Consider the following 16371-nt stretch of genomic DNA (forward strand, 5'->3'; position numbering starts at 1 on the left):
ATTTGTTAAAATGCCAGCATCCTTACCTTCAAGACGCAGAACAGTGCAGACAGTCTGATTCTAAGGACGCACGAGTGAACTAAGACTGTTTACGTGAAACTTTGGTATAACACCCATCTCTTCGCTCAATCAATAAATTTAATTCTTACCTGCAAAGTTTGAGTCTCTATAAGTTTTCAACAATAACTTTGCTGAACATTTTCCATGCTTGCAGATATTTGATAACATTTATTAATGTAGAAATGAAATCATCTTTTCTCTTCCGTTAAATGTGTTTATTGATATACAGCATTTAACATTTTGCACATTATCTATGACAGCAAATCGGGCTCAAACCGATAGCATGTAGCAGTATCACGTTCTCTGGCCAATCTTCCAGCTCTCTACCCTCCGGTTTTTACTGCTCCTCAACGGCGTTTGCTGGATTTATGATGAGCTGTCAACACTGTCGCTATGTGCAGCATTCATCACGTGGCCGTCAGTTGCATGTCCAAGGCGTCGGATGGCTGTCATAAAGGATGCTCATCAACAGTTCAGGCGCAAGCTGTCAGTTAACTGGCTGTAAAGCGCTTATGGACTGCATAAGAAAGCTGAGATGAAGTTGAAGCTGATGCTGATGGTAATGATGAAGCTGACTCAAGTTAAAGGCAAGCCTAGATATATGCCACGCTGCAGTGGTTTCTTTTAATTGCGCGACTTATAGTGGCTTGCAGTGCAAGAGCTGAAAATTTACAGGCTGTCTTGTCTGTTGAGGGCGTGGTCGTCTTGTTTTGCATTTACAAATTGAAAATATCCTGGCCAAGAGGCATCGCCGTACTCGCCGCTGCCTGCCAAGTGACGTCTACGACGTTGGCGCCGCATTTAGTTGCAACATTTTATTGGTGACTTTTTGGCAGAGCTTAACATTTCTTGTTGCTGTTGTTGCTATTTTTACTGGCGTTGTTGTGCCACTGGCTGGTGTACTCGTAAATGTCAAGCCATGTATTTGCATTTCAATTTCCATTACAATATACAATTTGGAGCAACAGCACAGCGATAGACGCCCACCTAAAATGCTCTCTGCCTCCGCTTCGCTGCTGTTTGGCCGCGATTAGCGCGCTATAAATCTACAAATTTTGCTGCATTTTAGCAATGTTTTTTTGGTTCGCCCTACCAGCCAATATTCTCCGTTTCCCGCATGGCTGCTGCGAATGTCGCCAAATGGACCATAAACCAAATCATTCAGCATAGCCACGCCCCATTGAGAGCCGTAAAACAAACAACAACCCCGATCAAAATACACACTCCAAAATATGCAACTCATTTTGCTAAAGTTTGGCTAGCGCTGCTCGCCATTTGCATTATTTGTTGCTCGATTTAATTATACGACCAGCTTTTGGATTTGTCATGGAATATATTAAAACTAAAATATAACCCTGTCTGAAGCCCACCGCCCTTTCTAGCTTCTAATCAATAGAAACACAGATCAACATAAATATAATATATCTAAGCATTCAGATGCTACCAATTGCTTATCATCCCTGCTCATCAGCTTGATATAAATTTATTTATCAATAGTTTATTTTCGAAATATGATAGTTTTTGTTTGTTAACCGAACCAAAGGAAACAGCGATTGGTTCGTACATTGGAATTTATTTTTCTCTTAAAAATAAGTAAATAAAGTAAAGTTTAAACTCAAACTTAAGTACGATTAAGTATTTCTTTGTTAAGTGGACTCGAACACAAACAGTTTGCAGTTGTGCTTATCTTAATTATTTACAAAAAAGTTAAGCTCGTATTGTATCGTTATAAGCTTAAGCTCGTATCGTAAAATTGGTATTTTAGTATTAATTAAACTTTAAAACATTAAGCTTAAGAACGAATAAAATATTTAATAGGCAATATGAGTTTGTTACTTTTAATGACTTAAGCACAAAATAAAGAAACCAAATACCAAAAAGACAAACTTTTGAATTAAAGTCAACACAACGCCTCGTTCAATCGAGGCCAATTGAACTGCTAACGAAATATGTTGTTCATAGATACTTAACTCAAAAGCCCTCTCTGAGAGGCCTATTGCGGCCAGCTACATTGCTGTTTGCCAGAGCCACCCTGGATCCGAGTTTCCGCTGTGTCAGCAAAGTTTACAAAATTCACGGCGTGTCGTTTAGGGCTTAAGGTTGGGCAGAATTCTTGTGGCACTTGTTCTTTAATCCCTGTGTGAGAGAATAGCACCAGCGCGGCAACATTTTGCGTTTTCATCGTGCGTTACGCATACGCCGTGTGTGTGCGTCTGCATGTGCGTGTGTTTGTGGGTGGGTGCCAATTGCAAGTTGAGAATGACTCCACAGTAATAAGGAGACGGGGAATGGGAAATTGGCAGAGAGGCTGCGTCTTGGCTGCATCCAATGGATCGTAAATATTAAGCGATAGGAACTTTGTTCTTGTTACTGTTTTTGTGGTTGTTGTTGTTGTTAGCACACCTGCAGTGTCTATACCTGATATGTGTGCACCTTGGCCTGCACTCTGTGTGGCTTCTCTGTCTGTGTAGAATCTGGAGCAACAGCAGCAGCAGCAGGAGCTAATTAAGACAAACTAACCCGATGTGCGTGTGTTTGCATTGGCTCTGCTTTGGTCTTCTGGTCTGGTTTTGGACTGTGGGGTCTTCAGCGCCAACTGGCTGTGTCCTTGGGTGCTGTGTGGTGCAAGTGGCTGCTGCGGTACTCAAGGGCGACCCCACGTTCCCAACTGTGTGCGAGTGTTTTGACATACGGCTTTGTTACAATCACAATGTGTTTACATGGAGCACAACAGCACAGCGCCGTGTGTGTGAGACCCGTGAGCCAAGTGCACTTAATTTGTTTGCTTAATTTACAAAACATGAGACGGCGATGGTGATGACGATGGTGATGGCGATGGCGAGGGCGATGCTGTATGTTGAGGCGACGCCACTGGCAATGCCTGTTTCGGATACAAAATATGACTCGGCAACAGCTTGGGCTGTTTTGTGTTAAGACTGTTTTCTCCATGTTTGCTTAGCACTCGCCACTTGCCTCAGCAGATGCCACTGCATGTACTCAGAAGCAAGTGCGTGCTATGACAACAGGACCAACTCTACGTTTCGGCATGCTAAAGTAGCTGCGTGTGTGTGCTTTCCGCTAGCTTATTTCTAAAATTATAGAATTGTTGAATAATCAAAACTGAAATTTGGAAGTGCAATTGTAGCTGGGCAAGAATAAACTGGGGAGAATGAACGCGTTAGCTATATTTTATTGACAGTATTGTGCTCTTAGTCTACACATTATAGTAATTTTAGTGTGGCTTTTGGTATGTGACTCAAGGGCTTCGCCAGTATCCCAATAAGGAATAATAACAATAATCAGCGACAGGAAATGTTTAGATACGGATGCTAATTACAATGTTTTGCCCATTAGCCATTGCCCAATAAAACTCACTTTGATCATTTAATTTTATTTCTTTATTTCATCATATAATTTTGCCATTATCGTTTATAATTTTGAGCTAAGTTCCTTACGCTTTGGCGTTTTCGTTTGTTTCTTTTTTTTTTTGTCTTCTATGGCGTGCTTTGATTTTGATTCAAAAGTTTTTGTTTTTTGGCTTTTCTTACCACTCATAAATTATTTGTATAATTATAATTATGCATATTTATAATATATTTTTTTTTTACTTTTTTCGTTTTTTTCATATTTTTTTGCATCTGCTTTATTTTACCTTTACGTTTCAGTATTTTTTTCTTTTCCTGTAGTTTAGTTTAATTTTACATTTTATTATTAGTTTTGGATTTGTCTGTGTCTGCAAGACGCATTTTTTACATTTGATTTCATTGTTTGATTTACAATTGGTTTAGCTTGCTTTTGATTTGATTCATATTTAGTTTTTAAGTAATCTGCCTATATCTAAAAGAGGTTCATGTTTTGCAGAGTTCAAAGCTGCTAAAAAAGTATATTCTGAACATTTAATCAAATGCAGAAACTCTCCTTTTTTCTAAAACTATCATTTGCATTTACAAATGTTTTTTACGAAGTTTTTGTCCTTCACATTATCATCAATAGTTAATCTTAGGTCTAGATTTTGCTCTGGCTTTAATTGTATGTGTGTTTTTTTTATTGGTTTATTATTCAACTAACATTTAATCACTAATTAATTTTACTTCGACATTTATTTTAAACATGTTTTATATAAATATATTTAAGTGTAGCCTTAAATGAAGTTAATCTTACGCAGCTAACATAACAAATGCAACAAATGCAGAACAAAAACACCGCAAATAAACCACAATGCAAAAATTCAATTAAAATAGTTTTACTTCCATTAATTTTATTCATTGGCATCATTTGCGCTTTATTATTCTTTTTTATTATGTCATAATTAGGCTTTCATTTTAACATTAATTATGAATTTTATTATTATCTTTTTTTATTATACGTGTATCTATTTTTTGTTGATTACATCTTGCTTATGCTTTTTATTTTGTCTTGTTTTTTTTTTCGTGTGTGTATATTATTTTTTTTACAAATAATATTTACATGGCTTACGTGTCTAGGCTGCGGTTGTTGGAGGGTAGGGTGTACTTAATGTATAATTATTTTTGCCTTATGTTATTAATTATTTTTCTTTGTTTTCCATATATTGAATTTAGGTTTCAAACATGTTTTTTGCAAGTGCATGTTTTTGTTTATTTTAGTTTATTGATTTTTTTTCCGTTGTGTATTTGTGTTTTCTTTGAAGAGTTCGACATCACACCACGCCCACAACATGCCGTTACGCCTGTAAGTATGCATTGAGTATTTTTTATTTGATTTATTAATTATTTAAACATTTTTGCTCTCTGAACTGCAGTGTGTGTGTCTGAGCGCAATAAATTAACCACCGGAATTTTGTAATCACCTCTTTTTTCTATATCAAATTCAGCTCAGATTTTTATAAATTTTCAATAGTTAGTTGAAAATAATTTCGTTTTTGTCATAATCCGAACATTCTCTCTAGCGACAGCGTGGAAAATATAATTGTAAATGCACGTCTGTGGTGTCGTTTTATTTGTTAAGCGCACAATAACAACATAAATTAAAAGAGTTACCCACAAGGACATGGCGCTTCGCGTTCAGAACGTAAGCCCGTTAACGTTTTCAAAACATTCTTTTTTCTTCTTTTACTTTGTAAATTTATTTATTTATTTTTGTTTATTTTTTTTGTTGTTTTTTTTTTTGTGATGTTGCAATTTGTTTTGTAATTTGCTTTTTATAATTTTCTGCTGCACATTGGTGCATTGTTTGCATTTGTTATTTTTTAATTACACTTACGAGCTGCCCGCTCGGCCATTTGTTGTTGGTATGGTTGTGGCTGTCTGACCGACTGTTCGACCATTTGCTTATGTGGCGTGTCCATTGTGTCCTGGTCACAGCTGAGCCGCCACCAAAGTTGCCACTGCCAGAGTGAGTACGCCAATAGTGCTGCAGCTGCACTGTGCGGCGCCTGTAAGCGCCGAATTGTCCGGATCTCCATTTACATAACGCTTGGAGCCCTCCAGGCCCAGCAAATTGGGTGAAATGGTCGTAGGCGGTGCTGTGCTGAGCCCAATACGCTGCTGCACATTCTTGTGGAACACATGCAGTATGGACACCTCGCAGAGTAGGCTAATGCTGCTCTGGTACTTGGGTATCGCCTGAAAGAAGCCTTGCAGCACCTGGCTGTGCGGGTAGATCTCCAGTGAGGAGTACGTGGTCGAGCCCTCGAATGCGTCCTGTGTGATGCGTTGCAGCGGCGTCTTGTAAACCTGTCACGGCATTAATCAACACCCGGAGTGGTCACAGTTCTTGAATTGCTACCTACCTTACGACCGTTAATGTACCAAGTGATGTTCGCCGGAGGATAAGATGGACCCACCGTGCATACCGCCTTGAAGTTGTCGTTGACACCAATCACCTTCTTGTCCACCTGCATAGCCGGGTCATCCTTGGGCAACTCAATCACCTGCATGTGCGCCGACCGTATATCCGTGTGGAAGAGCGGCGCATCCTCGGACACCTCGCACTGATAGCTGCCAGTCAGATCCCGAGTGACACCTTTCAGTGTGACCGACGTTGCATCCGAATTGGTTAGCTGCAACGAAATTTTGGTTCTTTAATTAAATATTTCAAAATTCAACCGCAACTCATGCTTTAAATTACTTGATTAAATTTGAATTAAAATGCACAAATGGCATTCAAGAGGCCACAATGGAGGACACCATTTGGCATGGCCATTATGACTGTTATACTCTATTTTAAGAGGATATCATAGGTGTAAGGGAAACTTGTGAAACCAAATGCAGAACAACTATCTCTTTACTGTTTGAAAAATTAACCAGCAGCTGTACTCGATAATAAGAGAGAAAAATATTTTAAATATAGATTTTATTAATGTTTTAGTAAGATTTTTTTGTAAGGGTATTCAGTCTTCGTCGCAGCTTTTCCACAATTACAACACGCTGTTGCCGTTTTGCATTTGTATTGGTAATTGGCTGCAAGCGTTGGGCCACTTGGGCCCAACTTGAGCGTAGTATGCTGCTCAAAATCCACTTCAACAAACCAGTGGCAAACAGCAGCAGCAGCATCAGCAGGCGCGATTAACGTGTGTGTTGTTCGCTGCGCTGCGGATTTGAGGACGTTGCATTTAAGTGCAGGCAACCCTTTCACGTTTTGCATTTGCCGCCAAATGCTGCAGATGTTTTTGTTCATTTGCATCTATACTAATCCTGTGCTTTGTTGGCCTGGCTTGTTATTGGCACTGCCAGTTGCCAGTTGCCAGTTGCCAGTTGCTCTCCATTGTGTTGTGCCCCCGGCATTCCCCATCCATTTTTACGATTGTTTCAACACTTTAGCGCATTTCTCTCTTGGCTTTCCACAGAGTTGTCGCTGCCATTGCCGTTGCAACATGCTCATGTGTTGTTTTCTTTTTTCGCTGGTATTCTTTTAGCTACGTATATAATACCGTCGATAAGGACCACAGTAGATGCTAGTGGTATGGCCAATGCCATTGCCATCAAACCGAGAGCTACAGCTGGTTTTGGCGCTAGCGGCTCCTATTTGCCATATTGGGATTGGCCCTTGGCTGGTGGCTGAGAGCCAGGCAACTGGATCCTATGCGCTTCCTTGCGGTCTGTAGTTTTAGTGGCTTTTGGATTTGTCGACGCTGATCTCGTTACGCAATCGAAATATGAAAACAAATGTGTAGCGTATTGATGGGGTTTGCAATATGCATGTGTGCACAGCATGTGTACATGTATTTATTTTCGTACGCATCTATATATGTATGTATGCTTGTGTATGTGTTGCGGCTCGCATACTACATGCTACAATGTGTGAGCGATGAATAAATGTGCGATATGCCACACAATACAGGCTAACAATGGGAGTCCGGATGGACGAGTTATGAGTGCAACAATCTAGTTGACCTGAAACTCAGTTGGATAGATGTAGTTGGAGTTGCCTGTTGCACAACGGGATACCTAGTGATTATTATATTCAACGTGGTAATTTTCTATGTATGTGCAAATGTTGGGACCACCATGAGCTAAATTTCTTTGACTTCCGTATACTCTATTTGAATTGCAAACAAAATACGCAGCTACTGCAAATTGCCGGAGCTCATTTGTAGTTGTATATTGTCACATAATTATGAGGTTTTAATGTTGCCACCATTTGGTTTGCTACAACCCATTCAACGATTTAAATGACGTTAATTATGTAGTCAAACAGACATATGTATACATATATCTATTTATATATAAATATTGTCCCCTGCATTTTATTTATTTAACTGTTTGATGCTGACGTCGCTTCGTTTCTGCTGTTTTTTTCTGCGGTAGGCTGGGCTGGTTGGATGGTTGCCCATCCACTTTCCTCAGGCTTTAATCCGCGTTGTTGTCATATTTATTTAATTGCATGTGACTTTGCTTTTGTTGTTGTGCCGGGCTTCATGGCTGGCGGAAACGGAAGTGGCAGCGCCAGGAAGCGCGCCAAACAAACGCAAATGTCTGCCATTTTGAGGAATTATATGCCCCGTCGAATCACAGTCACACACACACACACACACACACACACACACACACACACACATACACTTACAGATACTCATAAACCTTTTAGTTACTCATATGAATTTGTTGCGACATTTGTAGCTGCTTCGTCCGGCCGTAGGCAACAAAAACGAATCCCAACAAAACTCTAACTCAAATCAACTCAACTCAACTCAGCTTGACTCAACAAAAACTCAAGTTGCTTTTATTGTGCTGGGAAAGTTTTTGTCGGAGCGCTTTTTTCCTGTTTTTATTTATTTGTTGGCTTTTAATTCGTATTTATATTTTAAATTGCTTTAGTTGCCGCATCTGCAACTATGTGGCATAAAAAATTATGCTACTAAAGCGCAATTTAGCATGACAAGCACACACACACATACACACTAGCTGAGCTTACATGCGTATTTGTGTGTGTGTGTGTGTGTGTAGAAGTGAGTGTAAGAGTAAAGTATTGTTTCAATAATTCTGGCTTTATGAAATAATAACTTTACTGCAAAACCGCTTCGCCGGCTGAGCAGCCAACGTCGAGTTGCAAGAACACAATGAATTTTATTGTAATGCCCACTTCTGCTTCTTTCTCTCAGTGCGCGTGTGTGTGTATCTGTGTGTCTGTGTGTGGCCCGTACTTTAACAGTTTTGCAGCTGTAGCCGCGCTTCTCGTTTCTGTTGTTGGCTCCTCGCTGAGTTTCCGCTGTTTGTTGTGCAGCAATTTTAATTTTGCCAACGCTGTCGCATGCATCACACATGCACACAGACGAACACACACAAGCGCACGCACACACAATTACATGTAGTATGTGATGGCATGTGTGTAGCTCAGCTGCAGCCTCGTTTGCATGCAACACTTTATGAATTATTGCTGTATCAACTCAAGTCGCGGTAGTCAGCCAGCCGCACACTCCACACATCTATTCAGACACACACACACAAGCACACTCGCATACACACACACACACACATGGGCACGTATTATGTCATTCCGAATTTCCGTTGCCTCCAGCTTTGTTGCAACTAACGGCGCTAGCGTTGGCGGCCCGTTTTCGCTTCCCTACCCGTCCATATTTGCAGTTGCCATTCCCTCTAACCGTTTCCCATGTCCCTTGCTGCGTTTCCTTCCCCTTCCCCTTCCCCTTCCCATTCCCCTTCCCTACTTCTACTTCACAGTTGCCCGTTGGCATTTCACAACTTCGACTGCCTAACGCGCTGAGCGCAGTACGCAAAGCGCTTGGCAAGGCCAACCACAAATTTAGTGAATGAGATGTTTCCGGTGCGGTTGTTCTTCTTTTTGTGGCTTTTGCTGTTGCTGTTATCCATTGCCCATTTGTTGTTGCTGCGCTGCTGTGAACAATTTTTGGTGTTTGGAAAATGCATGGCTTTTTATTGTGCTCATTGTTGGCGACAGCGGCACACGCCATGCGAAAGCTATGCTAGGGAGTTGTACAGGGATATGGACAGTGCCAGATGGACGGACATGCTACATGTTTGTATGTGCACATACATATACGCTGCACGGTATGTGATTGTCTTGAATGCATTTCGGAATTCGTATTTTTATTTATTATGTTTATATGTTGCCATTTGTCAAACATTTTTGCCGAGGCTGTTAGCGACTGTGGCAGCCACAGCAACAAATGTAGCTGCAGCATGAAAAATGTGGCATGAAACTAGTTATCTCTTTTTCTATAGATTAAAGTCTTTGCATACCTTAAGCAGAACGTTCACATCTAATTTTATGAAAAGCACTTGGCACTAGAAACTTGTTAATTAAATGCAAGCAAAAATTTGAAATATGACAGCTCTTTAAGTGCACTTAAATGAATTATTAGTTGAATTAAATCTATTCAGTTTGAAATGCGAATTCTACTTGCAAGAGGCGATTTAGTTTATATTGTTTTTGAGTTTCAGTCTATTTTTTTTAATGATCAGTCTATTTACAAAAACCCAGATAGATAGTTTGTCTCACATAATAATAAATTCTATGGAAATTTCACATTAACATACATTAAATGTTATTTAGTATATTTTTGTAAATTTTAAGTTTCTATAAAACAGCTTTGGTATTATTTTTTATCTTTCACAATCAGTTGACTATTTCTACTAATTGTATCATTAATACCAAATGCATAAAAAACGACAAACTAATATCGTGGATTGGGGAAATGTGGTTCTGTTTGTCTGAATTTAATGTTTTCAACAATTATAAGACTGCAGCCATTAAAAACACATATTTTGTAGTCTGGCCACGCTCCCACTTGTAGACTTAAAAAACAGTACAATTCTTACGAATTCCTTTTTTTCACAATCTGATAAGAGAAACATTTGGAAAATGTATCACTCCCCACCCAGTGCTCAATTAAACTTTTGCGACTTACAAGGACAGCAGCGACTAGAACAACTACAACGAAACAGCCTTCGCGCTCAGTGTGCATCTAATTAACAACTGTCAGGGCTGTGTGCTTGCCCACAAGGCCAGGCCCCAGAGAAAGCTAGCCAAATTGATCCAGTGGCAGCAGCAACAGCAGCGGGAGGTCAGCCTGGCCCTGGCCGCTGCCAGTCGGGAAGTTTTTGGCCACTTGTGTTGCCGGCAACGTCTTCTGCTCTTTGCAAGTGGGAGAGTGCATTAATTTTAAGGGCACATTGCTGTGCATAAATGCGAAATGGAGGCGGTGATGGAGGCGAAGGAGGAGGCGTGTCGGGTTATTAACAATGTTAAAAGCAAATGCCAGCAACAACAATGCCCGCACACCACAACCGGGAACACTTGGTGTGTGACTGCCGCCGCCATTACCGCAAACTTAATGCGGAATAATTCCTTCCGTGTTGACAGTGTGCAAAAACTTTTCGGGGCACAAATTTTTGGGCCGGTCAACGGCAAGGGTGTGCAAGGGGACTGGATGAGAGTGGTAGAAGGATGGCTAGGCGCTTTGGATTTTTTTTTATTGTTGCGGACAATGAATAAGCTGCAAAAGTTTGGAGCACTTGGTATATCCTATTCCTGTAACTCACTCTTCGCACCCCATCTATATCCTTGTCTGTTTCTCTCTCTGTCTCTCTCTCTCAGCGGGTGACCCTGGTAATTGTGTGTTTTAATTGAAGATTGCCAACGTGGCTGTCTCTAAATTATAAATTTAATTACATTTTACATGATTATTATTTCTCCTTTTTATAACTTTTTTTTGTAGAACGAGAGCTCAGCTTTCGTTTGCGTTGTTGCTGCTGTTGCTGTTTTTGTCGCGAGTGCCATGCGACATGTGCAGTGTGGGAGGGGAGTTACAAGGTAGAACTCTACGTTGAATGAGTTTTGAAGTTTGTAGGCGCGATTCGGGGGCTGCAGTCGTAAGCGGTGGCATCCTGCCTATTTCCATGCCGTAATGTACATACATTTGCATTCCAATAACGCTCAAGTGGACGACAGGAGTGCACTTGGTCGGCTGGCCGTGCCACGCTCACATCCATGCCCACACACACATCCACGCCCTCTTCCACAAGTGCATTGCATGTCAGTCACAGAAGCAGCTGCCATTCAAGTGTTGTCGTGAGAGCGAGGGCGAGTGCGAGTCTGAATACAGGCCCATCTTTTTATATAGTCAGCTCACAAACACACACACACACACACACACACACACACACATACACACACCTACACGCGTACACTAATATTAATGCATATGCATAATCATAATGGCAACGGCCTGAACTTTTCTCATTAAGCGTGTTTAGCTGCTTGAAATGATTTAGGAAAAGTAAAACAAGTCAAGTTATAATGTTTTAATCTCAATTACGGCACTTGCCACCAATTCAGCGACATTACACAACCCGACTTAATTCGTCTGAGCCATTCGAAATTCGTCATCTTGCACTCTCACTCACTATGAACTATGTGTGTGCTGGTTGCCTTGGCATAACTTACAAATTCCATTTTAATTTATATTTGTGGCGCTGGGTATGCTTTGAATGTTGCCTTCGTTAGTAGAAGGCGCAGGAGAAGCAGCAGCTATCAATGTAAATTAGGAAAGGTGGCGCTGGATTCATTTCGATTCGTTACCTTGGGGCGTGGCAAATCTCCTTTCTCTGTTTTGGCTTATTCATCTCACTCAAAAGCTGCCTTTCAACATGACCGACATCTGCCGTTGCGAAATTACGAATAACCTTCAAACTTAATTGCAAAGCGCACGCTTGCTAAATCATTTCCCTTAACCAATGGACTCGCACTCGCCCCTTCCTGTGGCAGCCCAAACACCTGACTCTAACCCATCTCATAGAAGTAGTGCCTTTTTCTGTGTGCTTTTTTCACCATTTGCGGTTCACAGCTCATTGCATCTTAAGTTGGTTGCTTTAGCTTGTTTCAGCCGCCTAACAGAGAGAACCAAATACGTTGAGGGCCGAATTTGCTTAAGTTCAGATTTAGTTGAGTACTTAATTCCACTTGTGCCGTCAATGCCCATAAGTAGGCTACACAATTTGCGAAGGCTTTTTGAGTGGTTTCTGACCCGCTGGCTATATGAGTCATGCCATCAAAATAAAGAACACAACATGAAATTTAAATATATAAAATATGCAATGTGAGCCCCTCCAGTTGCAACGAATAACGCTAACTCCTGCCCCTAGTTACTGGCAGCTGTAATCGAAATATTTAATTAGTGCGAAAATGCTTTTGATTGCCAATTAGTGGCAAATTAACATTTCAGCAGGACTGCTTCTATTCATTGGGCTTTCCATGTTTTTAATTCTCTTTTCTTCCTTTTTTTTGCAGTTTCCGTAGAGAGTGCAAATTAAAGACACAATCAGAACAAATTAATCAAGTCCGATTGCTACTCTCACTGATTGATGTGGTCTCTTTTGCCTCTGTCCCTGTATTGCGGATACAAAGAGAAAAAGACGGCTACAGAGAGACAGATGGAGATAGAGAGAAAGATGACAAGCAATGGAGTGAGAGATAGAATGTGCTGGCCTGGTGGCAATTATTTTCATAAGCGCACAACTCGCTGTGTTTCGCATTGTAATTGTGTGTGTAAGTTAAAACAAACATTGCCCCATCATTTGCAATGGCAATGGCCCTTTTTGATGCCATTATTTATTATTATTAAAGGTTGGCCACTTGCGAATTTGAAAAATGTTTCATGGCTTGTTGGTAAATGAGTTTGGAAATTTTATGTACGGACGAATGAGTTTTCAATTTATATTTCGTGAAAAAAAGAATACAAACAAACAAAAAATTGTTCATGGCAAATTCAATTTTATTTATTTATGATCATACAACAGGCGATTTTTCCGTTTGAGCTTGGTTGCATAGGGTACATTGAAGCATTTCTGTTTTGGCAATGAACACCATTAAACATTAAACATTTAGTACTTTACTTCTTAGAATATGTATTGTTTTTCCTGGAATTCATGCGCATTGCTTTTGACCAAAACGGAATCAACATGCGTTTTAGAAAATGTTTTTGGGTTGACGAAATTATTGTCGCTTTCCACTAGACTAGAAATTTATTGCGTACTTTGCGGCTGTTGTTTTTATTAATGAGCAAAGCACCGGCAAGGATAGCAGCTGCTGAGCTGCACTCATGAACAACTAAGAGATTCCCTATTTGCACATTTAATAAATGAAAAGCGCTATGGGTTAATACAATCAAATATCTAAATGCATTTGAAGTTCATCAGAAACGGTTTCCCATTTAAACAATAAATCTACGTTGCAGCTGACTCTATATTTGTTATTGAATATGTATTTCAAGTTATGCATACTATCAAGTTTTGATTACAGGGTAGAAAAACAAACATGAATACAAACGAATTCAGTGCGAGGTGGCGCTGTTTCAGTTGCTGCAAGCCGCTCCATAAACTATTTTGCACATTGCGCAATATTTCAGTTAGTTTTATTCGCACTTTTCAAATTGTGCTGCACTCACAAACACACACACGGCACTGCCAAAAAAAATTGTAAATAAAAATAGCGCATAACTGGCAGTTAGAGTGTATGCAAAAGAGAGAGTGGGAGAGAAAAGTTGGTTGAAAGAATGGCAGACAGAGGCAGAGACAGAGATAGCCTGACGTTAGCATGTAACCAACAGCTTTAGATGCTTCCAACTGCTGTTGTTGTTATTGGTGTTGCTGGTGCCAGGGGCAGGGCTTGTCGCTTTAGTCGCCATTGTCCACATTTAAATAAATATTTTCACAATATTTGAATGTTTTCGCAATTCCATTTGTTAAAATGCAAGCGTCGCTGAAACGAACGAGGCACTTGTACAGCTTCCATGGCATTTTGTCTAATTTTTTTTCTTTTAATTGACAATTGCTGAAAAAACAATAGCAACAACAAAAACAACTGTTTATATTGAAACAATCGCCTGGCTGCTACCATATACTACTGACAGAGAGATGGATTGAGTGGAAAAGAGAGTCTGAGCATCGTGTGATCGTATGCTTTATTTCACTTACATCAACATTAATGCCCGAGACGGGAAAGACAAATGTGGGCGTTGCCTCGCGTGGCACGAAGCGATAGAACTCCTCCTGGCCGAAATACCAACGGACCGAATACAGTGCCGCCTGCAAAAGAAAAATAAAACAAGAACTTTAATGAAAAGTGTGAATGTATAACGGCCAACAGAGTCCAACGACAACGAGTACTGCGACAACGAGGACTACGTCAACGAAGACAAAGTGCTAGTAATTATAATAATTAAGCAAGCTTTCGCCGTTGACAATGTCGTTCCTCTTCCCAGCTCCCAATTCGAATTTTCACTCTCATTCAGCAAGGAAGTCTCACTTACCTTCTCCAAATCGTATTGACAAGACAATGTCGCTGCATTGCCCATGATGACTGCCTCCGGCACGAATATCTTGAGATCTTTCAGTCCATGAGCTACATACAGGTAGAGAGGTAGAGAGAGGGAAATAAATATTAAAGCTTGATGGAAAAGTAAGCTGCTTATGTGTCTTTCCCACAACAATTCCCATTTCCCATTCACACGCCCATGGCAAGCAGTTAAAGTGTTTAAGTGCAACACATTGGGAAGCCCATGGCTAGTGGCATGCATCGGACTTGTGGGGAATGCCGTAGGCAAGGCATGAACTCGATTATGCCATGGCTTAAAAACTTAATTACATACGTTCAGGGAACGAATGCAGCAGCATTGTGAATTGTGGGTGTCTGCAGCCGGATACATTGGCAAGTTAATTTATGAGAACGCGTCGACCAACACCAGTCTTAAATTTAATGCAATTCGATTTGCGATTTTACTTTGGCTTTAATTGAAAAATTCAGGATAATTAATTAATTAAAATCACATGTACGCCCACCACTAGGTATAATTGGTGGCATCTTAGATCTGCTGAAATATATACCGGAGTTTTTCTGATGTATAAAACACAAATAATATTTCGTTCGCAAAATTCACTCGACAGCCAATGGAGCCAGTGATATTTTCTATGGGTTAATGGATAAACAAACTGAGAGTGAATTAAATGCAATACTGGCCGCAAATCCAAATGTTATCCATTAATTAATTTACATTTAAATATATTCCACTCTTTTATTTTGATTGTCGACAGTTATGAATACTTTTTGCAAAATTCTTGTCACTTTTAAACGTCAAGCAATAACTGCACAACATCAGCATAATTAAACATTGTACGGATTTTGACTGTCTAGTCAATTGAATATATGAAATGTGGTTGTCCAAATTGTAATAATTTTAATCATGTTAATCAAATAGTTCAACTCAATTGCCGAGCGTTTATCAATTTAACGCAATATATTTTTATTTTACTGTTTAAACACTCTGTGTGTGAGTGGTTGAGTATATATGGACTTAAATGTATAATATTTACAGTCATTTGCAAATCAAATAATTCATTTGAACTATATTGGCGAACGCTGTTGCCATAATAAACTCAATTACAGCAGACAGACGGACAGACAGACAGACGATCAGACAAAAAGACGAACTCTGCTTGACCATTTTATGGGAATATATGTAATATAAGCTGCACTTATTTATGTAAGTATGCGCATACTTACCGCTCAGCAATAAATCGGAGATTATAATGCAGACCAGAGCCAACATATTAAAAGTAGCAGGGAAAGCGGGTAAGCCTCGCTTGGTTCGCTGCATGCCGGATCGTGTTGGTGCACGCGTTGTTCCTTCTCCTGCTCCTTCTTGACTGGCCATTCTTATAGTTGGCTTCTGCCGCTTAGCTGAACTGCAAAGAGTTATGAGAGGGACTCAAATGTGTGAGTAAAAGTTGCAAGTTGAAAGTTGCTTGTAATCATATTTGAATTGATGTGCTCGTGCTTATTGATAACTCCTAC

General features: G+C 40.1%; 1 protein-coding gene across 1 annotated transcript in view; it reads right to left on the minus strand.

Annotated features, from left to right (window-relative positions):
* Window positions 1-5253: 5253 nt before the first annotated feature.
* LOC6563701 overlaps window positions 5254-16371 on the minus strand; it is a 57356-nt gene continuing 46238 nt past the window's right edge. Inside the window, exons 3-7 of the mRNA XM_001989549.3 lie at window positions 16081-16262; window positions 14831-14922; window positions 14496-14606; window positions 5831-6100; window positions 5254-5774 (exon numbers count right to left, since the gene is read on the minus strand). Of these exons, the coding sequence (XP_001989585.1) occupies window positions 5397-5774; window positions 5831-6100; window positions 14496-14606; window positions 14831-14922; window positions 16081-16231 (1002 nt within the window). The 5' untranslated portion in view covers window positions 16232-16262 and the 3' untranslated portion in view covers window positions 5254-5396. The remainder of the gene's footprint in view (window positions 5775-5830; window positions 6101-14495; window positions 14607-14830; window positions 14923-16080; window positions 16263-16371) is intronic.

The sequence above is a fragment of the Drosophila grimshawi genome, unplaced genomic scaffold, assembly GCF_018153295.1.
Source record: "Drosophila grimshawi isolate 15287-2541.00 unplaced genomic scaffold, ASM1815329v1 contig_311, whole genome shotgun sequence".
In the NCBI taxonomy this organism is placed as follows: domain Eukaryota; kingdom Metazoa; phylum Arthropoda; class Insecta; order Diptera; family Drosophilidae; genus Drosophila; species Drosophila grimshawi.